The following is a 27313-nucleotide window of genomic DNA, read 5'->3' on the forward strand; positions in this document are numbered from 1 at the left end:
TCCGATCCTATAATTTTTTTTTAATAGAATCCACCGTTAATATAACTTCGCATTTTTAGTATTTTATTTCACAAATTGATAACATTAAATTTGAAAATTGAAAATTAGCTTGTTAATTTTTCTTATCTCGATTAAATATTAATTTTACAAATCACATAAAAAAATGTATGCGCTGATGATGCTGCTAATATGGTAATATTCTCATCTAATTTTAACTCAAATTTAAATTGATTTTGAATTAATCACATGCTACTCTAGTCTAAAATAGCAACTATAAGTCTGTAATGTCGACAGATTTGATTACCTCGAATATTATGTGAATATATGTACTTAGTAGAAATGGATTTGATTCCAGAGTATTAAAAAATGATATTTACTTGAAATATCTAAACAAGTTGAACTCATAGTATTTTGTTGCCCAACTTTGACTACCCCACGTTTTAAAATAAATAAAAAATTTTGCAAGTTGTAATAGAAATAACCGCGTAGGATCCGTTTTTTGAGTCTACGGTTCAGGTTCCATTTTATATTAAAAACTATTATTAAATTATTCAAGCTGTCGGCACTTCAACTTTAGAATTACTTACTTACAAATTTAGGCACTTATTTATGTTAAAAATCAAGTAAAAATTTCCCAAAATTAAAATTTCGCGTAAAAATTGAATCATTGAGATTTATGGAAAGATAATTTCTGGAATCGTTGGGATTCTAATTATATGTAATGAAGGATCTCAAAGATCAATCTTTCTTTTAATGGTTGAATTTCTTTTTGATTGATTAATGTGATTTGATTTCATATTAAGTAAGAACTTAATAAATGTTTGATCATGATTTTATTAAGTATAAAACTCTATTTATTTAATACTTCCTATATCAAACTAAATTATTTGTTTGAGAATACAATTTTAAAAATAGATACTCCCATGTGAAACCCTATTTGCATGATAACAAAATGACAAAGCTTACGTTATTTGTTGGCTAAAGACTAAAGTGGACTTGTAAGGAAAATCAGCTACTTGGGTCCACCAATTGAACTAAAACTACAAACTACCTAATTATTGAGTTGGGCCTAGGATATTTATTATTGAAGCCCAATTGTTTTTAGATATTTTAGTTTAATCATAACGTTAAATGGTTGTTCTCCTACCACGTGTCACCTTCAGAAATTTCCCGACAAAGTTTGGGCAGCAGACATATAAATAGTGATTCATGTAGAACTTAAATTTATATACTACTCCCTTCGTTCCATAATAATTAAAGCGGTTCTATTCGATATAGAGATTAAAAAAAATGTATTAAGTGAGTTAAGTAAATGGAGAATAAAGTGAAAAATGAAAAAAAATAGATAAATGAAGAGAGAGGAAAGTAAGAGAGAGTAAAGTAGGTGTGTAAAAATGTCTTGATTTTTACTCCTTCCGTTTCGCCATAGTTAAGGCGAAACTTTCCAGCATGGAATTTTAGAAATGAATATTGGGTGTGTTAAATAAATAGATAAAAAAATAAGAGAGAGAAAAAGATAGAGAGAATAAAGTATAAAATGAATAAAGTAAGAGAGAGTAAAGTAAGAGAGAGAAAAAAGTTATCATATACTCCCTCCGTCCCACAAAGATTGTCCCATTTTTCCATTTCCGTTCGTCCCACAAAGTTTGTCTCATTTCACTTTTACCATTTTTGGTAGTGGACCTCATATTCCACCAACTCATTCCTACTCACATTTTATTATAAAACTAATACTCTAAAAGTAGGACCCACATCCCACCAACTTTTTCAATTCACTTTTCATTACATTTCTTAAAACCCGTGCCGGGTCAAAGTGGGACTATCTTTGTCGGACGGAGGAAGTTAGGAAATGACTTAACTATGAAGAAACTTCCCGAAATGGTAAAATGACTCAACTAGAGTGAAACGGATGTAGTACTAAAAAGGGAAATGACTCTATTACTATGAAACATACGAAAATGACAAAATGACTCTATTATTATGAAATGGATGGAATACTAATATTTTTTTATTTTACATTTTTAATATGAAATGATTCACTATATATTTAATTAATATATATTTTTATTTATAATTTATTTTTTTACTAAAGGCGGTCTTTCAATTGAAAAATGGGTATAATTCTCTTTTGTATTAATTGGTATACTATGTCTCTACAGTTTCGAAGTGCGTCAGTGCGTATTGTTAAAAACTCAAAATCCGAAAGAGACAAAAGTTGAGGGAGTAAATTATGAAGAGAGAAATACATAAAGGGTGTAACTGCAATTAATCTTGGTCCCTTTTGTCGCAGTGTGGGAGATATTTCGTTACAACCAAAAAGGTTACTAACTCAAACCAGAGAGCTTCCTACTTTATAGTGACTACTCAGTCTTCACTCTTCACCTCATCGATTCCATCTCATTTATAAATTGTAACATACCCACAAATTTTAATCAGCCTTTCATTTTTCTCTCTTTCACTCACAAAATATCTCTTCAGATAAGATCTCATCAGTTGAGGTACAGCCTTTTTCTTTTTTTATTTTTATTTTATTTGATTTATGATTTTGATCATCTTTTGCATGCTCACTGTTTGAGGAAATTCAGGTTTTGAGAGAGTCCATTTTTTTAATTTCATGAAAAATCAGATGTTTTAGTATGTTTGTGAGTAAATGTGTATGCTTTGGTTTATGTTTTGAGTGTTTTTTTTGTATTGCATGGTTCAACTTCACAAATTTGATAATGGTTTATTCACATAATCTTTGTGTGGTTGTGATTGTGCTTGATTGAAATAGTTTTCTTGTGTAATTACTTTGCATATTGATGGAGACTTCAAATTCTGATGGTTGTATTGACAATTTTATTTGTTTAATTTGAGTGCCATCTGCTTTACATAATTTTTTTTGGAATGTTGTGATGATGATGGTGATGACACTGCATTGTTTGATAGATTCAATCTATGAATAGGAGCTTTTACTTCTACAAATTATTGTTTTCTTGAAAACTTCTTTAGTTCATATATTAACCTCAAGATCACATTTTTGTTTAATTAATTCTGAGAAAAGTATAAAATCATCTAATTTTTCTGAAGTACCTTGTTTTGCTTGTATTTTTGTTCTTACATTTGAAAAGATGATATTTTTTCCCTTCATTGATGCCTAACTATCTTCCAATTTAGTGTTTTTTGTTCATGTATTTGTGATTTAATGTGTTGCTAAATTGAAATGTATTCATATCCTTTTATTAGGATTGGTATACCAGAGATGGCATCCATGCAAACTAGCTTGGCATCAGCTGTATGCAACAACAGGAACTGCTCCTCTTCGTCGAAGTTCCTCAACAGCTCATTCCTGCACGGAACAAACACGAATGGACTGGTCGCAAGCATAAGAAGAAAGGAAGTCTCCCCTGCTTTCTTTTCAGGCCCCAAAGCTACACTAACCTTTGATCCCTCAACTACCAACCAAGAAAAGGTTAAGACGCGTAGTAGGCATACAGTTGATCCGAATGCCCCTGACTTCCTCCCACTTCCATCGTTCGAGGAATGCTTCCCTAAAAGCACCAAAGAACACACGTGCGTGGCTTTTCTATAACATAGTCCCTAATTTTGATATTGCTCATATGCTAAGATGTTGTTTCAGGGAAGTCATCCACGAGCAGTCAGGGACCGTGCTGCACGTTCCCTTTAGGCGCGTCCACCTTTCAGGCGATGAACCCCATTTCGACACCTATGACACCAGCGGTCCACAGAACATCAGCCCGCGAATTGGTATATTCTTATCCGCATTCTTTATTCGTTGTTGTTGTTTCTCTTCTGATGTGGAGTATTTTGTTGGTGAATGTTGAAGCTATTAGTATTCTTTTCTACATTAAGATTTCATATAATAGCTCTAAATTTGAGTCCAAATTTATTTCAAATAGTATGTTATAAATTCCAGATAATTATTTGTTCATATATACTATCTCATTTGGTTCATATGCATTCAATAGGGCTCCCGAAGGTGAGGAAGGAGTGGATCGACCGAAGAGAAAAGCTAGGAGCACCGCGGTATACACAGATGTACTATGCTAAGCAGGGAATCATAACTGAGGAGATGGTGTTCTGCGCTGCTCGTGAGAGGCTCGACCCAGAGTTTGTCCGATCCGAGGTTGCACGTGGCCGTGCAATCATCCCCTCGAACAAGAAACACCTCGAGTTGGAGCCTATGATAGTGGGGCGCAACTTCTTGGTGAAGGTGAATGCAAACATCGGCAACTCTGCTGTTGTGAGCTCGATCGAGGAAGAAGTCCACAAGCTTCAGTGGGCGACAATGTGGGGCGCTGACACGATCATGGACCTCTCGACAGGGCGCCACATACACGAAACCCGTGAGTGGATCCTGCGCAACTCTGCTGTGCCCGTTGGCACTGTGCCTATCTACCAAGCGCTGGAGAAGGTGGACGGGATCGCTGAGAATCTCACTTGGGAAGTGTTCAGAGAGACATTGATCGAGCAGGCTGAGCAGGGTGTGGATTACTTCACCATCCATGCTGGCGTCCTGCTCCGCTACATCCCACTGACAGCTAAGCGGATGACGGGCATTGTCTCTCGTGGCGGATCCATCCACGCCAAGTGGTGCTTGGCTTATCACAGGGAGAACTTTGCATATGAACACTGGGATGATATACTAGACATCTGTAACCAGTATGACATCGCCTTGTCGATTGGTGATGGATTGAGGCCCGGATCAATTTACGACGCCAATGATTCTGCTCAGTTTGCCGAGCTCTTGACTCAAGGCGAATTGACGCGTAGAGCTTGGGAGAAGGATGTGCAGGTAGCTATTTCTTCTAATATTTTTAGCATCTTAGAACTTTATATATCGAAGCAGCACTGTTTACCAAGTCAAGACCATTGCTTTTAGGTGATGAATGAAGGGCCGGGACACATTCCGATGCACAAGATCCCAGAGAATATGCAGAAGCAATTGGAATGGTGTAACGAAGCACCATTCTACACTCTTGGCCCTTTGACAACTGATATCGCTCCCGGTTACGATCACATCACCTCAGCCATCGGAGCTGCCAACATTGGAGCCCTTGGCACCGCACTCCTCTGCTACGTGACACCAAAAGAGCATCTCGGATTGCCTAACCGCGACGATGTGAAAGCCGGAGTCATAGCGTACAAAATAGCTGCACACGCAGCTGATCTGGCGAAGCAGCACCCTCACGCTCAAGCTTGGGACGATGCGCTGAGCAAGGCGAGGTTTGAGTTTCGGTGGATGGATCAGTTTGCTTTGTCGCTGGACCCAACCACTGCCTTAGCGTTCCACGACGAAACACTCCCGGCTGATGGTGCCAAAGTTGCACACTTCTGCTCAATGTGCGGGCCTAAGTTCTGCTCGATGAAGATCACCGAGGATGTCAGGAAATACGCAGAGGAGCACGGATATGGGGACGCAGAGGAGGCCGTCCTGCACGGTATGGAAGCCATGAGTGCCGAGTTCTTAGCTGCCAAGAAAACCGTGAGCGGAGAGCAACACGGTGAGGTTGGAGGTGAAATTTACTTGCCGGTGGAGTATGTAAAATCTAAGACAGTTTAAAGGTAACAGATGTTGGATTTATATGCTCTCTTTTGATAGACAGACTAGTCTTTTGGGATGTTTTCTCGTTTGGTTAGTAACAAAGTGTCATGTATCTTACCAGGAACGAAGATTGACGTAATAAACGAGGCAGGATCTAGAGCTGGATTGTGAAGCTATGTTGCATTGTCAAGAATGATGTGGTTTGAGAAGCCTCTTGATGCATTAGGTAAGTAAACAAGTAGCTTGTGACATGAAGTGTGTTGAAGAACTGTAGAGTAATAAAGAATGGTTCTTTCTGGTGATGTTGAATGTCTGTTTTAGTCCATTGAATGATGAGAAAATGCACCGGGGGTGTCTGTGTCGGTTCCAGCCACTGCCGTTGAGGCCGGGGCTGGGACCCGATCAGGCTGAGAAAGTCCCTTTGAACCTGAACAGGATAATGCCTGCGTAGGGAGTGTGCCTTTTTTGTGTGTTTGTGTGGTTACACAGATACGAAGATCGACTACCGGGTTCGGACCACGCGCTCTCCCACCAGGTTCTTGTGTTATGTCTCGTGTTTGAACGATCATCGATCGACCCAATTAAGTGATCTACTAAGTTAATACAAATACAAGGGTCGAGCAATTATTTATAATAAGTGCAAGAAAATTGAATAATTATCTCTGGCATCATTGATTCGAAGACGATTAACCCTATTCAGAGATAAAATCCATCATTGACTTGGGCCCACTCTGATACCATATTAGAAATGAGTCACTCACCCCTTAAAAGCTTGAAAATGTAGAACAAGATTACAAGATTACATAATACAATTGTAAAATCAAACATCAAGGGCAATTCAAATATACATTCTCTTGCAACATGCTATTGCAATACTTATTTTGCCAAAAAAAAAACACTCAAAAACTAATAGTAAATGTTGATGTTCTTGATTCTGCATTCACCTTCAAGTTTAACTATCAGCAATCCGTTATCTGGATCATATTCGAACTCCACCTCATCCCTGTCGACTGTGCAACGGGTTGGTTTCTTGCTGCAGTACGCCCCAAAACGGCCACACCCGCGTGCTTCTATCCTTATGGAGGGTTCATCGTTGCTAAAACTCAAGCCCTCCGTTGCACCTCCGGAGTTGAACATATCAACCAATCCAATTGGGGAAAAATCGAGTGTGTCATTCACAGCCTGTTCATATAAAAGTTACATAGTAAGCACCAATGAAACTACATCTAAATTTTCTTGAAACAGTGAGCTTGTTTACTCACATGTATAGGTGAGATTGTGAATACTTCACATTCAAGAGTTGACAGTGTTACTTGCTGACTTCCTTCTCGCGGCAGTCGTGACAACGATCCTATTTCGTGATATCATGTTAACACGCATCGTTTAAACAAGGAGATTGGCATTTTCACAAGGCTATAAAGAGCAACGAGCAAGAAATTTGAAGGTTTACCGGTGTGGAAAGAATAGATGGCACAGTCCCCGTTCCATCTCTCGTCAGTAATTTCTTCGAGAAACTCAAGATCCCGAGGACTTACACTACCTGACAAGGATATAGGCTTAGGATCCTGTTGCTCTGCATCTCTCAACGACCAACATCCGGCTCCTTGGCAGTTGAAGACGCCAACTACTCCAGTTAACTTATTCAAGTTCCAAATTTTCAGTAAGCTGGAAAGGTGAATGTAGTTGAATTAGCCTATGGTTTCAATACAAATTCAAAAAGGAGTTTGAGTAATTTCACCTTTTTCCATCCATTACTGTATCTACAAATAAGCAATCACGGGTAGGCCGCCCAGCGTATCTACCCCTCAGTATCGAGCCATCGGGCAATACCAACTTCTTGAGTAGTTTGAAGTCGTGGTTTCCCGGTTTATCACTGTAGAATTTCCCCCTCTGTTAAGGCTCTGAGCATCACATATAACTCGTACATAGTATTTACTAACGAAGCTCACCTCACATACACCGGACATCCACCCACAGCCCTTGCTGCACCATGGAATTCTGCTGTGTAGTGATGGCTCTGAAATAGGATTGGCGCATAAATCCCAATGGACTAATCCAAATCCAAATCCAAATCCAAATTCAAATTCAAATTCATTTTTAAAACGGCTACCTGAAACATGTCCCAATCGGGAACCATGATCTCCCCGAGCAGAAGGCTGTTGAAAGCCACAGAAGCAATGTGCAACGTTTGAAATGTAGGTTCTCGTGGCATGAAATCCTCCGATGCTCGTACAGTAGCACTTCTCTTTGAGCTGCAGAACCACTGACAATAAGAAACAACCACAAAACGCGAAAACAGAGACTAGTAGGAGTCTAGCCGAGTTCCTGTACCTGTAAATGGAATCGGAGTTGAGGCTCATACAGCATATCAGGTTATTCTCTTGGAAATTTCTAGCAACGGACTCCTCGAGTGCCATTTGGTATTTTCTCGTGAGGGCGACTCGCCCACCATGGCCCGCCCCCATCGTCTCTATCAGATTCTGGATATCTACTTTTACGCCATCGACACCACTGCTAGAAAGATAGCTATGGAGATCATTATAGAAATCATAGACTTTCTCAGGATCAATGAGGCCAACTCCATATTTCTCTAAGTAGTCCATTGCTATATCACGCGTGTTTCCAACATCGCCGGGAGACTGTATTGGGTACACGAGCTTTGGGTTGTACTTCTTCATTTTCTCAGAAGACGGGAGAAGCCCTCCCCAGTAACCTACCAACGCATGCCAAACATACACATATCTGCACCATACATCGCGTTGCAGTTAGATTTTGTTAACTTTTGAGCTTAAAGGCAAGGTGACTCGATGCAAAAAAGCATACTTCAAGCCGTGATTCTCTTTGATGAACTTGACAAAGTCATGCAGATCGTGGCATGACATATCTGCACCCGACTCCATGAACTTGGAGCTTTCCTTGAGACCGGCTAATCTAATGGCGAATCTGTCATATTTAACCATAATTAGAAATTCACAAAACATGAGATTGTTCCAAAACAAGAATCACTTACTGTGTCCCTTCAGCACAAGGCTCTCCTTCCTTCTGGAACTCGTCAAATGTATCTTGCCATCCGTCGTCTATGATTATAAATTTAGGCGGGCAACCTCCTTCGAGCAAGCTGACCAGAAACGTAACCGTTACCTCTATTTCCTATTACAATAAATAGGCCAAGGAACCAAACATCCCAAGGTGATAACAATGGAGTGTATCGGTATACCTTTCAAGACCTTCTCTAATCCCACGAGGAGTAACGTCTCTATAGAAAGCATCCCAAGTACACCAACCAAACCAATCCAAATGTGTGGGTTTCTGTGAATCAAATCATATCAGATGAAACTAACACTCTTCATTACAAGCATCATATATAAAGGTGATTCGGGTGAACTAATTCGCACCTTTTTGTGTTCTATACGAGTGAAGGTACCTTTATGACTCTCAAGAATCCTGCATTGCGTATTCAAGCACTTATCGAGAGATTCTCAAACGACACTATCATAAACCAAAGGGTGTGAACTAAGATCAGTTTACCTTAAAGAATCGCGTATGAGCTCAAACGGGTTGCTCCCCGACTTCACAAAGATAGCCTCTGAAACATGAGTGGTCTGTACATGAGCGTCTCCTGCAAGAAACCGAGTTGACAGATTACAATGACGCATACTAAAACAAACATACTTCAGTCTCTGAAGAAGGAAGAATGCAGGTTGCTAACTAACTAACTAACTAACCACTTTCAACACAGAATTCGAGCTCATTAGCCGAGTTTCCTTGCAATGTTGCTCTAAATTGCCCTTCTAAAACAGGCAAAAACAACACATAGGAAGTGTTGTTATCAGTTGACTGTACCAAAGTACTATCATCATCTTGAACTGCAGACTCTTCCCTCACTTCCAACAACAACATCTGTGTTTCCATTCGAATATCACTAGCCGAACTCCCAAACCGAGGTATCATCCACCAAATCTTGTGCCTGAAGAGGCACATAAACCTACATTCTCTGCAAAACTCACAACCTATCAGAAAATACTCTAAAACCAATGCATACACCCAATTCCACATTTCTACTAAAATTAGTCTCTGGTAATATCTCTCCATAATAAGATGAGTCTCATGTTCTATTAACGGTGCTTCTTTATCCATTTTTTCACTTTATTTCTTTTACTTTACTAATTTTATATTAAAACTCGTGTGCACACTACCAAGATCCTTGAACAGAGATTTATTGATAAAAAAAACATCAAATTATGAAGCAAGAACAACACAAATTCCTCCTCAACATTCAATACTAACCTCAGAAAATTTATCACAATGCAAATAACTCAGCAAAACACATTCTTTCCCAGTTATATTAACCAAATTCAGATACAAGAGACCTTTTTTTCTCAAAAAAAAAAACTTACCGAAGAACACCAAGACTAAAAACATGTCTTGAGCTAGGTTCACTCGAGCTAGCACCAATAAAAGCAGCAGAAGAAGAAGACAACCCATCAATCACAGGATAAACGGCGACGTTTTGAGGGACACCCTCCAACACCACCTTCCCATTCACCAATAGGGAACCGTCTTCAACGCAAATCGGCGCCGCCGCCACCGTCATTGCAGCCTCCGCCTTCAACGCAACCCCAGCAAAAGTCTTGCAACGAGAGCTGCTTCTGTCTGAAATTCTAGTATGGAATGAAGAAAAGATCGAGACTTTGCGAGAATTGGGTGTGATGTAATGAGCAGAATTGTGATTGATGCGAGGATAATATTGGGAGCGATTTGTTTGCAACCTCTTGAAGAAAATTCTTGAATTTCTGGTGCTATATATAGCGGCAGTGGCGCTGAATGCTGTGCTAATTGACATCGGTGGGCGATGGAACTATTCTAGAGAGACTGTGTTGAACAGTTCATTGAATGTGAAACTTAAACAGTTAAACCCAAGCGGTTAAATTTCTTTTTATGCTAAGTGACAATAAAATGATGGTTATAATCTTTTTGAGGAATGTTTTGAAGTTTAAGAAATTTTAGAAATAAAAATGTCTTATGCTTGTTAACTATGATTTTACTATGTAATATTAGTAGTTGATATGAATTCGAATGAAATGGATGAACTTGTTAAATTACAAATATTGACATGAAAGTTTTTTTTTTATATTATTAATTTTGTATTAAAACCTGTGTAATCTACTAAGCATTTAGATTGATTTTAGAGATAGAGTGAGTAATCATGAATATAAAAACAGAATAGTCCAAGATCTAATCTAGCGTGATATTTTCTGATTAATGTAAAACTTAGTTAATGCAAAGTGCAAAATGCAAAAGTGATGTTATTATAGAAATTTGATTTGATGCATTTAGAAATGAACTCTTTGCAACGAGGATAATAAATAAATAAATAATATTGAAATTATATGAAGTATGTGGATGATTCTGGTCATGTGGATAATATTTGGATTAACTATTCAGACAGTTGACTATATCATGAAAACTGATGTGGCAGTGACTAGGATATAGGATTTGATCTTTGATTGTACACACACTGTTTTTTCATAGCTCCCCATTTTCAAACATATTTATTCCGCCTGTCTTTGAGAAAGTCTTAAAGGCCAACATTTCGAAAATCAGGTTAAATGTGATACTCCCTCCGTATGTTATTAGCAGTCTCATTTGTTGGTAGTACGGGTTCTAAGAAATGTTACTCCCTCCGTCTCGGCTAAGATGATACATCGCTTAGCCGGCACAAGATTTTAGGAGTTATTGATTAAAGTGTTTAATTGGAGAGAGAGAAGGTGAGTGTGAGTATTAAAGTAGAGAGATAAAGAAAGATAGATATTTTAATAGGAGTGAGAAAAAGTGGTTGAGTGTATTAATTGGAGAGAGAAAGTTACCCAAAAAGGAAATGTGTCATCTTAGTTGAGACAAACTAAAAAGGAAAACGTGTCATCTTAGTTGGGACAAACTAAAAAGGAAAACGTGTCATCTTGAGCGGGACGGAGGGAGTATCATTTATGGTAAAAGTGAACCTAGACTCCTATTCACGGAGGATTAAAATGGAAAAAATGGGACTCCTATTCACGGACGGAGGGAATAATATAATAATTCTTCCGTTCCCTCATAGTTGAAGCGAAACGTTTCAGCACGGAATTTAAGAAAGAGATGTTGAGTGTGTTAAATAAATAGATAAAAAAGTACTCCATCCGTCCACAAATAATAGATCTATTGTTTTTCGGCACGGATTTTAATGTAGAATTGGTAAAATAAGAGATAAGAGGAGAAAAATAGGTAAAGTAAGAGAGATAGGGAGAAAAAGTGAGTAAAAATATGAGAGAGGGAAGAAAAAGTGGGAAAAGTATGAGAGATAAACTTTCCATTTTTAGAAAGTGATCTATTTTTTGTGGACGTCCCAAAATGGCAAAAGTGATCTATTTTTTGTGGACGGAGGAAGTAAAAGATATAAAAAAGTAGAAATAATAAAGTTAAAGTGAATAAAGTAGAGAGAGTAAAGTAAGAAAGAGAAAAAAGTTACTATTATATATAGAATTAACTCAACTATGAGGGAACTTTTCGAAATGGAAAAATGACTCAACTATAACAGAACAGAGGGAGTACATATTTTAAAGTATTTTTAATCATATATTTCACAATAAATGAATTAATTATTTAAATTATAGTAATTGATAAAGTAAGAGATAATAAAAAAAATAGTTGAAATCGTGTAGTAAATAGAGCCGATAAATAATAAAGTAAGATAGAAAAAAAGAAAAAATATAAGTAGATACGAACTAATTATATGGAACAAGCGAAAAATCAAATTAAATCCATTTCTATGGAACCAAGGGAGGGAGTATACTACTTCAAAAAATTAAAAAGATGAACTTTTTTGTGTTTATATATGTTTTCTGTCCCTTGGCTGCAAAAAACAGGTCTTGTGATTTAAAAGTCTATCAGTTTTTTTATATTCAATTTTTTTATATTTAAAGTCTTGTCATTTCATTTTTGGTAGTGGACCTCATATTCCACCAACTCATTCATATTCACATTTTGTTATAAAACTAATACTTTAAAAGTAGGACCCACATCCCACCAATTTTTTCAACTCATTTTTCATTACATTTCTTAAAACCCGTGTCGGGTCAAAGTGGGACTATCTTTGTGGGACGGAGGGAGTAACATTTACTCTTTCCGTCCCACATAATTTGTGACACTTTGATCCGACACGGATTTTAAAAAATCTAATGGAAAGTGAGTTGAAAAAGTTGGTGGGATACTGGGATGTGAGTCCTACATTTAAAATATAAGTTTTATAATAAAATGTGGGTAGGAATGAATTAGTGGAATATGAGGTCCACTACCAAAAATGGTAAAAGTGAAATGGGTAAAATTATGTGGGACGACCCAAAATGGAATACTGGGTAAAATTATGTGGGACAGATGGAGTAGATTTTATTTTATACTCCATCCGTCACATGAAAGTTGAGTCGTATTCCCTTTTAGTCCGTCTCAACAAAGTTGAGTAATTTCCTTTTTTAATAAAAGACAAAACATCTAATCACTCTTACTTTATTCCATCATTTACCTTTCTCTCTCTTATTTTTCCTACTTTTTTCATCTATCCTATTTATTTAATATAAATTCTAAATCTTCGTGCCCAAAAATTTTGTATCAATTTTCTTGGGACGGAGGGAATAGTATTTTTTTTCACCAACTTTTCTTTATACTTCCTCCATCGTCATTAGGAGTGTCATTTTTAGGTGGCACGGATTTTTAAAATGCTAAAAACAGTGAGTGGAAAATTTTTATTGAAATATAGATCTCACTTGTAGTAATATATGTTAATTTTAAGTGAAATATGAGTGTAATAGGTTAGTGGAATGTGAAACTCTATTACTATAAAAATATATTGAGATTTCTATTTATGGATGGACTAAAATGAAAAATCAAAACTCCTATTCACGAATAAAGGTGTTATTTCTTAAAACTCGCATCGAACCAGATGAGAACTTTAAAATATGAACGTAGAAAGTAATTAATAGAGGATTTTTTTTTTCTAAAACACATATTTGAAATATAAAAAAAATGTGTATTTCATTTTTAGAAAATTATATCAACTTAATAATACAGATCTCACTATCCACTAACTCTAATTTAACTAGTATCATTCTTCTCATCTTTTTTATTTATCATACCAATTTCCTCATCTCTCTTACTATATCGATTTTATCTTAGTTCATGTGTTATATCCATTACTCATATTTTTATGGGACAGGGAAAGATTATAATTATATTAGTACTACTCCTTTCTAGAAACAACTGCTTGACTTAAATTGTTCATGGGTTGGTGGTTGTCCAATAATCTTGTTTATGTGTTTTTAAAATGAGCACGGACTTTATGCCTCGTATCTAGAATTTTCTACAACTACGCATTTTTGAGGGAGGGCACTCTTTTTTAACAACTATTTTTAAATTTATAATGGCGGTATGATTTTATAGATTGAAGCGATATAGTATAATCTCAAAGCTGTTTAAATAACATTTTTAAAATTTATTTTTGGAGATAGTGTCTCAATTAGTTAATCCACTGAAAATGGAGGAAATGGGCCTTATTGGTCTTGCTAATGAGACGCAGTAAGCACAATCCGGGATTCAATCCGAGACTCTTTAAAATTTAACAATCTACATATTTTGGATGAGTAAATGCCGATTGATAACAAAATCTAATAAATTAGAAGCATATTGTAATTTAGTGAAAAAAAGAGCCGAACCCTTTTCAAATATTCAAGTGCTGATATTCAGCCTTTTCATGAAACATATTAATCCATTGTACTATGTAACATAACATTTCTCGACTAAAAGCATTTCAATTAAGTTAGACAATAAATCCATTAATTAGTAGGTAGAAAATTTGGAACAACCAAGGATCAATTGCTGATATAAAATTGAATCCGTGAAAGGTTCTTAACTTTTGCACTTGTAACACCAATGATCCCTAACAAAAAAAAAAAAAAATAACACCAGAGGAGCTTAACGTTAAATATAATCACGAATCATGTTTTATTAACCACTTTTCGGACGAAAATGCCCAAATAGCTTGAAGGGCATTTTTGGCAATCCCTAAATATGAATTCTTTCACATTTCTGTCAGTAGCTTCTTAAGAGCATCCGCAATGGTCGGTAGGCCAGCCATTCTCTCCCCTGCCACGTCAGCAACACTAAAAAAACCACCTGCCACATCAGATTTAGGCCAGCCATAGGCCAGCCGCAATAAAAATAATTCAAAATATACTACATTTACGGAATTAAATTTACGACACATATACTGAAAAAAATCGTTAATTTTATTTAAATAAAAAAAGTACATTAACCAAAAATCAAAAAAATTACATAATAAAATAAAATCCGGGCTTCCACACACGAGCCACCGCCCCACTCTACTCCTCACTAATTTATTAAAAAATACATTAACAAATGTTAGTATGCTTTGAATCCATTATAGTTTGCCGCTAGCCGAACGGGGGTCTTAAATTTGTATTGGGTCTAGCCCGTCGTCTGTGTTCCTATTTAAAAATTACATAATTAAAAAAAATTCATAAAAAAATATTTAAAAAATACATTATATATTTTTTCAAAAAAAAAAAAAATTAAAAATTAAAAAATAGCGCTGGCCGATCGCTGGCCGATCGGCACGCCACAATGGCGGCCAGCGCATCGGCTAGCGCATCGGCCAGCGCAACGCGATCGGCTAGCCCACGCCGAAATTTTGGCCGATTTCCCGCTAGCCTACTCCAATGGTTCGGCTAGCCACGTCAATCGGCTAGCCTACCATTGCGGATGCTCTAAGTATAAGTTCAGGAGGTACTTCATACGTGATTAAAGTTTTTTCAATATTTGTACCAAAAAAAAATTCTTATGTCCCTCTATTTCTAGTTAGTGGTAACAATTTAGTACTTATATCATGTAGGAAATTCATTGAGAAACAAAAATATTGAAAAGTGAAGTTATTTATGCAATAAAATCTGAATAATACACAAAATAAAAAATATTTCACCTTTAATTAAATGATACAATAATTGTTTTATTGAAAATATTGACTTTTAAAATATTATTTCATCATATATCATCGAACTAATTTGTTACTCTAAGCCTAACTTTAAGATGATTTTATGATTGATATTTTATTGATGTAATTTTAATTTAGCTCAAACTGAAATTTTTAACATCATATGAACATTCAATCTTTAGATATAAATTTGCATAGTTTCTTCCCATTCATGATAAAATTGAAACACGAGTAATATTTTGAAAAAATTCAAGCATGTGATATTAGCTATTTAATCCTTCAAATTTTTTTATTAACAATAATTGAAATAAGACAATGTAAATTTATAAATTAATACTGCAGAATTAGGATATTTTCATAATAAATAAAATTGATCCATAAATCAATGTAAATAAAATAAATTACGGGAAATAAAAACACGGAAAAATACCAGAAAATGAGTTTTATAAATATGTTCATATTTATATTAATTAATGTTCATATTAATGCAGATAATGATAAATATGTATATTATAAAAAAATTAGAGAGTAAAAATAATGACAAAATTTTAATTACGTATGAAGTACAAAAACTTATTAGAAAATTACATAAGAAGGTACTGACAGAAATGTGGCAGAAATCACGTGTCAGCAATATAATGCATTGACAAAAATGCCCCTTTAGGGCCTAAGGGTATTGGTTCGAAAAAATATGATTCGTATTATATTTAACGTTAGACTCCTCTTGTTCTATTTTTCTTTAGAGATTACTGGTATTACAAGTGCAAAAGTTAGGGACCATGCAGTTCACTCAATAAAATTTATGTTATTAATACATAAGATATTTTATTCGAATTCAACAATCACTGTGATTCTTAGGCCGTTAATAGTTCGAATAGTTATAACAATGCAAGAGCTATTTTTTAGTATTCCTTATAAACAAATGGATTCATCCACCACTGGTCTCAGTACTTTTCCTTCCATTCCATCATCAATTCAATTTTCTGTAAAATTCAAACCACCATTATATACTACTAATTATTATTATTATTAATACAAAAGAATTCATCTTGGCTCCACTACTTTCCCTTTGATTGCTGGAGCTCATTCATAACGCATTTTTAGATCGATAGTGAATTCAGCAAGTCAATTTTCTTGATAATTCAAACCACCATTGATTGAAGCTCGAAATCACTACATTCGAGCACCCTCCAAATACCTTTAAGCTGAAAAGATGGGATCATCATTTTCTTTCTTGAAACCACAACGTCCTAAATTCTCTCTAGCCGATATCCGGTTGGCCACCAACAACTTCAGTGAAGAAATCGGAACCGGTGGTTTCGGTAAAGTATACAAAGGCTCCATCGACAACGGCCAAACGGCCGTGGGTGAAGCGGCGAAATGCGTGGTCCCTGCAAGGCCAGAGCGAGTTCACCAAGGAGATTGAAACCCTAACTGAGATCCGGCACCGTAATATAGTTTCTCTCATTGGCTACTGTGACGAAAAGGGAGATATGATTCTTATCTATGAGTATGTGGCCAATCATTCACTCAAGCATCACCTCAACCAGTCAAGGGTGGGCGGTGCCTCGCTCACGTGGCGCCAACGGATTAATATATTGATCGGAGCTGCTCGGGGCCTGTGTTATCTTCACGAACACACTCCCAACAGCTCAGTCATACATCGGGATGTGAAGAGTGCAAATATCCTTGTAAATGAGAATTTTGAGGCTAAAGTTGCGGGTTTTGGCCTGGCCAGACATGTAGGGTTTGATGTAAGCCATGTGAGTACGGGTCCTAGGGGCACGGATGGGTATGAAGATCCACATCATAAAAGCTAAGCTCCGGTGGTAAGCTAACTAGGGCGAGTGACACATATGCTTTTGGCGTGGTGGTGTTGGAAGTATTGAGTGGGAGAAAAGCACTTGATGGATTAGTGTACCTCTCCAATTGGGATTCGATAGGGAACCTCACGAGATTGTAGACTCAAATGTGAGTGGAAATATCTCAGATAGGAGCCTTAAGATATGCTATGACACCGCTAAAACATGCTTGCTTTATGAACCAAAGCAACGGCCGATAATGAGAGAGGTTTTAACCCAGCTTGAGTCAGCCCTTGTTGGGTTAGAGCTAGAAGGTAAAAGATGATTTCTTTTCATATACAAATTTAGTTATGTAAGCATATGTATATATATATTTATCAACTAGTATGCTGTCAAAAGCAGTTTCCAAAGAAGAGATAATTTCCATCACTGCTAACTTTAGCATGCCGTGTGGAAGAAGTGTATTCCGTGGAACCCTTAAAACTGGACAGCCTGCAGCAATCAAAAGGCTCGACACGAATCTGCCACACCAAGAAATTCTAACTAAGGTTTGGAAAAACATTGTTTGTGTTGATGTGGCTGCAAAAGTCTATAACATGGATTTTGTAGGTTTCAACAATATTTGGTCTAAAGCATGAAGATGTGGATAAGCTATTTCACTATTGTGTGGACGATGATCAGCATTTCTTGGTGTATGAGTTTGCACCGCGAGGGTCCTTAGAAAACATTCTTTATGGTTGGTTCATCATAATCTGTATTTATAAGAGATGTTCCTTCTTTGATATTGTTGTTATGCAACAGGCTCTGCCATGGGCCCAGCGAATCAGAATTGGTGTTGGGGTTGCAAGGGGCTTATGCTACTTGCATAAGAAGAACTTGATGCATTATATGATCACATCCAACAGTGTTTCAGTTTTTGACGACGGAACTGTTAAGATAACTGATACTTATCTCTTTACTCAAAGCTCTACTGTGGTCTCATCTGAGGGTAGTGATCATGGTGACCCCATGAAGTATGTATAGTTGTGAGTCGTTCTTAGTTGTTAGTATTTGTACTAATTGCTCTCTTGCTTGTTACTTCGCGTTTCTTTGCACTAGGCGCCCTTTAGTTGGAAGAAAGAAAATCAGTGTTTACAGCTTTGGTGTGGTTCTCCTTGAACTTTTGACCGGTAGCCCACCATTTGGTCCCATGCAAGAGATCGAAGAATGGACGGAGCAAATTGACTCTTTGGTATGTGTTATGTACTCTAATAGGCTAGTTTTTGGGATACATTCTTTTATTTGGCCACATTTTTTCTTTACATGTGACTACATGTTCTTGATAACCAGGCAAATCGACGTACAGCATTTGTGCACGAGATTGTCGATGCAAAACTTAAAGAAGACTACCCTCCCAGGGCAGCTGAAAGGGTAAGTAAAATAAGTAGTTCCAGTGAAGATTTGAGTTCATGATCATGATCCATGATTTTGTTTGACCAGATGGCTGAAATTGCTTGTTCATGTCTTCAATATCCATCCGATCTTCGTCCAGAAATGAGCGAAGTTCTCAACTCTCTTGAAGAGCTGTTACCAGAAGACTCAAGGAGTTGAAAGTTATAACTGAGATTGTATGTTGGTATGGTTGTGGTGCAGATATCACTCACAAGTTTCCAAGGATGTTAGTATTACAGAGGAAGCCTTCTTGCATTTGAAACTTCTTAACAAATTTTGAACACTATCTTTACTTTGATACATGTCGTTCATTGTGTTTTATTAGTCCAAACTGTAAAAGAGTCTGTTTACTTCACCTTGGTTTTTATGTCACAGATATTGATTGTTAAGTGTCATTCATGAATGATTCTAATTATATTTGACATCATGCACTGATTCCCAAAGGTGAAAAATGACATACAACTAACTACATGTAGTATAACATTGCTTGATGTTAAAGAAAGCTAAAACCGAAATAAGGAAAGCCGCATGATTCTTCATGAATTGTCACAAGAAATTACATATGAACATGAAGACAAGTTTTTGGCAAGATATTTTCATGAATATTTGACAAACATTGATTCCCACAACAGCATAGTGAAAGAAAAGGGATGATAAATTAGCTTGAAGAATAGCCTACTCACTGTTTTTAACTTCAAAACTGCAGGCCATGCTCCCTTGCAGCATCGGCTAGAGCCTCGATCCGGCCATGGTAGGGGTAACCACCTCGGTCGAAAGCCACCTTCTCGATCCCTTTCTCGAGACAAGCTTTAGCTATGGCTTCACCCACTCTCTTGGCAACTTCCTGTCACAAGAAACCTAACATTAATAACACTAGTAAAAGTTAAAGGGGCAATAAGGAATCAAAGAGAAGGATAAAATCTCACTTTTCTTCATCCAATTTCAAATGAAGAAATCATAAAGGCCTCCCTTTTAATGATATGTCAACTTCCAAAATGCCAAATCACTTTTCACTAGAAAGCATCAGTTCACATAACCATTCGGTAAGAAATCCATTTTTTGCTTCTTTGAGGGTGTTTTAGCGGAGTTTATAAGCTCGTTAAAAGATAACCATACTATACTATGGCTTGTTATTTCCAATATAAGCTACATTATCCACCAAAACACTTCGACAACGTATAAGCTTTTTAGCCATTACAGTTTATACTCTCTTGAAACATCTTATAAACTACTGTTAGAGCTTATAAGCTCTCTAAACTAAGCTTAGCCAAACATGATGGTAATGATTCCATTCACTACCATTACATCCAAGAACATGATGGGTATATTGACTAAAATGCAAATACTTTGCAAGGTTATCACAGTAGCATCATGGATTTAGCTTATCTGATAAATGATTTACCAATTCATCAGCAAGAGTATTGAGTAGATGGTGAAAACATGATTGAGCTTACAATAGTTGGGCCGGAGGAGTAATCGAACTCCTCTGAGATGGGTTTCTGCATTGTTGAGGCTGAAGCAAGAGTGTGCATCTTTGTATCATCAATTACTTGAGCATAGATGTGTTTGTTGGACCGAAAAACACACAATCTCGGCCTCTCCGGCGTCCCTTCCACCTGAGAATGCACCAAAATTAGCTCTTGCATTAATAGTATAAACAATTTAGAGCTCTTATATCAAATAAAATCCATTATTGCAGATCGAAGGTCACCCAATTGGCTGGAATTGATTTCAATTTTTTACAATTAAGAAGCCTATCAATTATTCTAGCGCTTACACACACGTACACACAAAATTACCTTCTTGCGAATGCGGATGTGACGAGCAGTTCGGTCCTCCCTCCTTGTCGTGGCGGCGGCTTCGACGGAGAGGCGGCGGAGGGGAACAATTTGAAGGGAATTTCGGCCAACTCCATTGGAGAGCTGGGAGTGATGGGTAGTTGTTTGAAGAAAGGAAAGCGTAGTAATGGAAGTGGAATTGCACCACATTTCTGTGTCTCGCTTTCTCCCTGTTTGTAGAGTGTTGGGATAAGGAAGGACTTTGGATAAGGAGGGGAGAGAAGAATTGAGCTTTTATATACGTTTTGGCCATTTAATTAAAATAGACAAATTACCAAAATTCCAATGGACAAACTATATTTCGTGCCGCATCTATACCAGAAGTTACATATATTTCACAAAATTAAATCGTGCTACTATATGAGAAATTTGAGGTTGACCATCGTTCGCATATAACTTCCACGATCTGGAAGGACTTCACTTCAGTGTCTGATTGAACTTTTAATGGATTGGGCTTTTCTGTATTAATATTTGGCCCAATATGATAAAATTGATTTCACATCTAATATGATAAAATTGATTTCATGTCAAAAGATTCGGCCTAAAATTTTCATTAATCTTATAGGTATTCGATATTGTGCTCAAAATTCAAATTTTGCTGCGGGAATTGATGGCTGAAGAAGATGATGATTATATGGGAGACCTCTCCCAATTCGTGCCACCAGAGGTTTCTCAATCTTCCTCAAAAAAGGTATTTTAATCTATATAAATTAAGTTCACATATAATTTGGTCTGCCTTTCACTTCACGAATCCCTAATTCCAGAACTTCGCTAGAACTGGAACGTTCGGCTAATTAGTTGCGCTTACTTTGATTTTTCCATTTCCGGCTGTTCTTCATTTATATGGCTCTCCTTTTTACTAGTTTGGTTTAAAATCTGCAATTTTTGCGAGTTCCAGATTAAGGAGGTGCATTGAATTTGGGTAATTGAGTTATTAGCTCGTGTTTAATTTAGAGGATTGATTCATCTACTTTTACTAGCTCGTTTACTTTGACGTTTTGATTTCCAGTTCTTCATTTACATGGCTCTCCTTTTACTAGTTTAGTTCAAAATTTGCAATTTTTGCGTGTTCAAGTAATGGTGGTACATTGAATTTGGGGAATTGAGTTATTAGCTCGTGTCTAATTTAGAGGATTGATTCGTCTACTTTTACAGGTTCCTAGCAGTAATAATGCTGTAGTGTCAAAATCTTCTTCAAGCAAGAAATCGAAATATCACAACTGGCAGGAGCAGAGGAAGCTCGACCGGAAAAGGAAGCAAGTCGAAGAGGATAAACTGACATTAGAAAATGCAGGTTCTGCAATACCACAGTCTAATATCGGTTTCAAGCTGTTGAAACAAATGGGCTACAGGCCTGGCTCTGCAGTGGGCAAGGAAGGTTCTGGGAGGGCCGAGCCGGTTTCTCTGGAGATCAGAAGGGGCCGGGCTGGAATTGGCACAGAAGATCCGGAGGTAGCGAAGATGAGGAGAGAGAGGGCAAAATATGAGATGGATAAGAGGAAAGAGAGTGAGTTGATGGAGGTTTTCGGGAGTCACCAGAAGGAGCGGTGGAAGGGAAGGACAGTCGTGATGAACTTCCGAAAGGCTGATGCTGCTCTGGCGCAGCTCGAGAATAGGGAGGTTGAGGTGGAGAAGAAGGAAGAAGAAGATGCAGAAAAGGAAGGCGAAGAAGAGGAGGAAGAAGAAATTACAGAAGAGGTACAAATACAATTTTGTTTGGCTTGATCAACCTTGTGACTGATTTGATTTGCTTAGTTTTAAAGTTGAAATGGTTCGCAAAAATCTTGCTATATTGTGTTTCTATCAGTATTCCAAGTGACTGTGCTGTTGATATTGGATTATCATGTTGGTTAATCGTATCTTTCCGTTGATACAGGATTTGCTAAACATTTTGTTGAAGCTACGAAACGAGTTCAGATACTGTCTCTTCTGTGGATGCCAGGTAAAAAGATTCCAGTAGCAGTGATTGATTACCATATCTGTAAATAAAATTTGCTTTACATTGAATTAGAATGCTGAATTTCAGTAGTTGTTGCTTCTTACTTGATCATCTTAAAACATTTTCAGTACGAGTCCATGGAGGCCCTCGAATCAAACTGCCCCGGGATTAATGAAGACGACCACTAGATTTTAATGAAGACGATCCAACAGTTCAGAGTTGGTATATACACCGAATTCTTATAATCTTACAGCCCTTGTAATGCTGGACAGGTCACAGGATGATGAATCTTAGATATGTATTACTACTCTAGAAGATCCATCGAATTCTATTGTCATGTGAGATCAGTTCTGAAATTACTAGATATATTGATCTCTATTGTATCAAAAAGTTTGCTGTTTGTATTACCATTTTTTGTTGCAAAAATGCTTCATTGTCAGTTATCACTATTGCAAAAAGTGTAGTTCAAATAGAAACAGTCAAACAGATATTTTTAGAGCCGAGACAAATACTTCAAAGAAAAACAGCAAATAGTAAATCATTGTCATTAGCTTAGGAAAACAAATGCAAGTATGTGTGTTCTCCAAAACTAAATTGAATAACCAAATTCTCAAACCTATCACAGAGACCTGAAGCCAGTGAACGTGTTGCTGGACGACAAGATGGAGGCGCGGATTGCGGACTTTGGGCTGGCGAAGTCGGTGCCGGACACGAACACGCACATGTCTACGACTAACATTGCAGGCACGGCGGGGTAAATAGCATCGGAGTACCACCAGATTACGCATTGATGTTAGTTAGTGGGTGTTATGCGTACAGTTTATAATACGAAATTTTAATGTTGATCACACCGTCAATAATGCCCCTATAGCTCAGTGGTAGAGCGTCAGTCTTGTAAACTGAAGGTCTGTAGTTCGATCCTGCATGGGGGCATTTCATTTTTTTATTTTATTTATCTCATGCTTATTTTTCTGTACACACTTTGATCGGGCACGAGTTTTAAGAAATATAAAGAAAAGTTGGTTAAAAAAGTTAGTGGAATGTGAGATCCATTTTTTATATTGATTTTATAATAAAATGTGAGTGAATTGAGTTAGTGGAATGTGGGACCTACTTACTATTTATGGTAAAATGAAGTGTGACTCTTACTTGGGGACAGACCGAAATGGAAAAATGTGACTATTAATCGGGGACGGAGGGAGTAATATTTTATTAAATGTAAATACAGTTTTATTATGCAATAAACTTCTTTAATTGAGAGAAATATATTTACAAAACATTTGGAGATGCCTTTTACTGCGCGGAAAATAATTTGTCCTCTCGTTCAGATGCGCGGAAAATATTATATTCATACCAAGTAATATTGTTTTCTCTTTCTCTTTTTAATAATAATTGATTTATTGATAAATAATTTAGTTATAATAAACATATAATTCCTCAACAGATCTGAATGTATGATTAATTAATAGCAACTTTACGTTAACTTTAAAGACATCTGGTCTCAGATTATTATATAAATATTGATAAGTATGATAGACAGCATTAATCCAAAAAGAATATTTGGGGAAAATCCGTGGACACATGCATTGCCATAGTACGTCTATAAGTTCTACTACTATTAATCATCAAGAAATAAAACAGGGAAATGTAAACAAGATTCGGAAATCTACACTAATCGATGATTAATTAACGTGGATTAGTTATATATTTGCATAATTAATTAATGTTATCCCCTGGCTCTCTAATAATTGATTAATTATATATAACTACTAATCGTACATAATTATTGATATTCGGTTCAAAATAATACTATAACTCTTTATTTAGTATAACAAGAGATCGAAGAATCTGATTGGAGGATTATTTAACTATTTTTCTCTAAAAGTTATTCGATAATAAAATAAAGAAATTACTGTTTTAACCTCTCTAATGTACTCCCTCCGTTCCCTCATAGTTGAGGCGAAATTTTTCGACACGGAGTTTAAGAAAAGATTGCTGAGTATGTTAAATAAATAGATAAAAAAAAAAGTAAGAAAGAGAAAATGATAGAGAGAATAAAGTAAAAAGTAAATAAAGTAGAGAGAATAAAGTAAGAGAGAATAAAGTAAGAGAGAGTAAAAATTTACTATATATGAAAATGACTCAACTATGAGGAAACTTCCCGAAATGGAAAAATGACTCAATTATAAGGGAACAGAGGGAGTAGTTATTATAGGGTTATTTAGTTGGTGTACCTACTTGAGTCGGATGAAAGGAAGCTTTCACGTCCGATAAATTTATGGAAAATCATAAAATTTAGTTAAATTCACGTCTGTCTAGTAACACTAGAAACCAATAAAAGCCATAAAATTCATCTCACAGCTAAAAAATTTAGTCGCCTGCATGTAGTATTATATATTGTAGATACTTTTAAATTAAGCGACAATGTATTTGTTATAAATAAACGTCTCTATTCAATTTACAGGCAGTCGCCATGTCCACATGATTTTTCCGACTACCATATAAGATATAATTCTACAAAAAGTTTTTAAATAGTTGCGAGGAAATCCAAACTTGATAGATATAATTGTTGATTTTTAAATTTGCAAAATAAACCAATTTGAGTAAAATCCATTTTTTTTAAAATATTGGCCAATTATATGATTGTGGTATAATTCCGCTTATGTTAATTTTGAGAAACTATAGACGATGAACTATGAAAATATTTTACTTTAACAAATCCTATAAATTATTTTGACAAACTACGTAAGCTCTTACGCAGACAAAGATTTTAACTAAATAAACCGCAAACTTTTGATAAGTAACCAAGGTCCTTGAAATTTAATAATTACCGTAGCATGTGAGGTCTCGTTTAGGTTATCATCCCATGGCCTCGATCATCCCGCAATGAACAAATTTATATACAATTATTTGTGATTCTATTTTAAATTATAAAAAAAAAAACATTCTCTTCATTCATTTTTAAACTTTATAAATGTTGTAAAATGTCAGTATGTCACTTGACGTTGATGAATTTATCTATTTTTATTATATTTCGCTTGCATTACTAGTTATAATTATTAATTTTCTGTACGATGCTAATTAAAAATAATAATATCAATGAACTATGGTACATAAAGTGTAGCACTATTTAATGTGGTATATTATTATTAAACCCTCGTGAAACAAGCATGCTTATAATTAATGAAGAAATTAAGTGATACGTGTAGTGAAATTAACGGTCGATGAGTTTAGTATATGCTTTTTAATCTGTTAATTAAACCTTAATCATGAGTTTAATATTAATTTATTTTTTAAATATGTAGGTGCATGAATCCGCAAAACCCATGCTAGGAATTTATGCCCTATGTTGCAAAGACACATTTTGCTTGCTTCATGATTTGCTTAACTCCAAAAAGAGTGGTTTTAATTTTTAAAAATATATTATTTTTATTTAACAATGGCCACAACTGAAAGTCCAACTCCCCCACTTTAAAATAATTATAAGGGAATAAAAGCTAACATATGAAATTAGAGCAATAAAATATTTGGAATAAGACGATTGATTTTGTCCCTGTGACTAGTTTTCAAGCAATATTCATGTCAACATAATAATTTATTACTTTTAAGTGTATTAGTCATCAGTTTACTGTTGGAAAGTCGATTTCCTTTAATTCTAAGGAAAATCAAAAAGGGCAAATAAATAATGGTAGTACGTACTAAGAATCAAAAAGGAGTACTATACTCAATGCTTCGAAAAAACTCTAACCTTTCTATCGAAACTCTTCTACACGAGAAACTAACCGCACACAATTTTTGATCCATGATTATGTGAAATGGAGCAAACTATTTGGTCACCTACTACGCGTTGATCATTAGGATGAAGGATTAGTTCTTTAGTTGTCGAAAGGGATACTGGAAAAAAAAAACTTAGTACACAAATTTAACTATACCTTAAGTCGCCTTAACCGCAAAGAGGTTATGCCTAGGGCTGGGGAAAAATATCGAAAAAATGATATATCGCTCGTATCGTATTGAAAAATATCGAAAAATTATCGAATTTTCGATATATCGTAATTTTCGATACGATACGATATCGTTTCGTAAGTTTTCGATACGATAACGACATGAATTTCCTTATATCGCGATATATCGTTTTATATCGAAAATACGATATATATCGAAAATTTTCGATATATCGATATTTTATTTTCGATATATATCGAAATTTTCGATATATATCGATATTTAACGATATATCGAATTTCGATACGATATATCGAAATATCGATACGATAACGATATGAAATTTTTTTATATCGAAAGTTCGATATATCGAATTTTCGATATATCGAAACTTTCGATACGATAACGATATGAAATTCTTTCATATCAATATTTTCGATACGATACACGATACAACGTTTTCGATACGATATATTGTATCGACCCACCCCTAGTCATGCCAAAGACCATGCTATTGCCTGGAGTGAAGTTGTAATGAGACAAAGACAACTGTACTTTCTCCAATCATGACCTCCGTTCCGTTGAGGGAAAGCTAATACTTGTTATTTATTTTGGAATGTCACTATTTCACATAAACAAAAAGAAGGAAACTACGATTGAGTTAACATTAGAAGTTACTCACAATATTTAGAATAGGGAACTTCGAGCTTCTTAAATGGATGTACTTCTAATAGATGACGCCAACAATATCGAAAATGTCAATTATGTCGGAATGAC

The 27313-nt window shown here is 35.9% G+C and overlaps 5 protein-coding genes and 1 non-coding gene across 8 annotated transcripts; 4 read left to right on the top strand and 2 right to left on the bottom strand.

Moving 5' to 3' along the window:
* Positions 1–2342: 2342 nt before the first annotated feature.
* On the top strand, positions 2343–6064 carry LOC125202418 (phosphomethylpyrimidine synthase, chloroplastic-like). 3 transcript variants are annotated; one of them, XR_007173099.2, is made up of 7 exons: positions 2343–2498; positions 3226–3552; positions 3620–3747; positions 3969–4795; positions 4883–5565; positions 5667–5771; positions 5916–6064. XR_007173099.2 is itself a non-coding variant. In XM_048100815.2 (6 exons), the coding sequence occupies exons 2-5, from the start codon at positions 3242–3244 to the stop codon at positions 5561–5563; spliced, it is 1947 nt and encodes a 648-aa protein (XP_047956772.1). In that variant the 5' UTR covers positions 2344–2498; positions 3226–3241; the 3' UTR covers positions 5564–5565; positions 5667–5847. The 3 variants fall into 3 exon arrangements, 2 of the variants coding, with proteins under 2 accessions (XP_047956772.1, XP_088922225.1); XM_048100815.2 differs by lacking the exon at positions 5916–6064 and having other exon boundaries at positions 2344–2498; positions 5667–5847; XM_089066099.1 differs by lacking the exons at positions 2343–2498; positions 5916–6064 and having other exon boundaries at positions 5667–5847.
* A 272-nt stretch (positions 6065–6336) lies between these two features.
* Positions 6337–10435, bottom strand: LOC125202411 (putative galactinol--sucrose galactosyltransferase 2). The gene is made up of 14 exons (XM_048100804.2): positions 9943–10435; positions 9271–9539; positions 9074–9164; positions 8941–8989; positions 8763–8854; positions 8556–8663; positions 8369–8488; positions 7877–8287; positions 7656–7797; positions 7495–7562; positions 7284–7418; positions 6996–7210; positions 6808–6896; positions 6337–6727 (listed from the first exon to the last, which is right to left on the bottom strand). The coding sequence occupies exons 1-14, from the start codon at positions 10386–10388 to the stop codon at positions 6452–6454; spliced, it is 2511 nt and encodes an 836-aa protein (XP_047956761.1). The 5' UTR covers positions 10389–10435; the 3' UTR covers positions 6337–6451.
* A 7576-nt stretch (positions 10436–18011) lies between these two features.
* Positions 18012–19203, top strand: LOC125207282 (pto-interacting protein 1-like). Its single transcript, XM_089065783.1, has 4 exons — positions 18012–18119; positions 18185–18614; positions 18713–18793; positions 18863–19203. Exons 2-4 carry the CDS (start codon positions 18399–18401, stop codon positions 18971–18973), a joined length of 408 nt encoding a protein of 135 aa, XP_088921909.1. The 5' UTR covers positions 18012–18119; positions 18185–18398; the 3' UTR covers positions 18974–19203.
* A 126-nt stretch (positions 19204–19329) lies between these two features.
* On the bottom strand, positions 19330–20858 carry LOC125207291 (large ribosomal subunit protein uL18c-like). Its single transcript, XM_048106570.2, has 3 exons — positions 20614–20858; positions 20269–20430; positions 19330–19658 (listed from the first exon to the last, which is right to left on the bottom strand). The coding sequence occupies exons 1-3, from the start codon at positions 20800–20802 to the stop codon at positions 19509–19511; spliced, it is 501 nt and encodes a 166-aa protein (XP_047962527.1). The 5' UTR covers positions 20803–20858; the 3' UTR covers positions 19330–19508.
* A 237-nt stretch (positions 20859–21095) lies between these two features.
* LOC125214537 (D111/G-patch domain-containing protein) lies at positions 21096–23030 on the top strand. Its single transcript, XM_048115610.2, has 4 exons — positions 21096–21343; positions 21808–22350; positions 22529–22594; positions 22720–23030. The coding sequence occupies exons 1-4, from the start codon at positions 21263–21265 to the stop codon at positions 22777–22779; spliced, it is 750 nt and encodes a 249-aa protein (XP_047971567.1). The 5' UTR covers positions 21096–21262; the 3' UTR covers positions 22780–23030.
* A 422-nt stretch (positions 23031–23452) lies between these two features.
* On the top strand, positions 23453–23524 carry TRNAT-UGU (transfer RNA threonine (anticodon UGU)). The gene has a single exon. It is a non-coding gene; the product is annotated as a tRNA-Thr (tRNA).
* The last annotated feature ends 3789 nt before the right edge of the window (positions 23525–27313 follow it).

Source organism: Salvia hispanica, chromosome 2, assembly GCF_029641045.1.
Source record: "Salvia hispanica isolate PSC_SH4W2 chromosome 2, Shi_PSC_v1, whole genome shotgun sequence".
Taxonomy (NCBI): Eukaryota; Viridiplantae; Streptophyta; class Magnoliopsida; order Lamiales; family Lamiaceae; genus Salvia; species Salvia hispanica.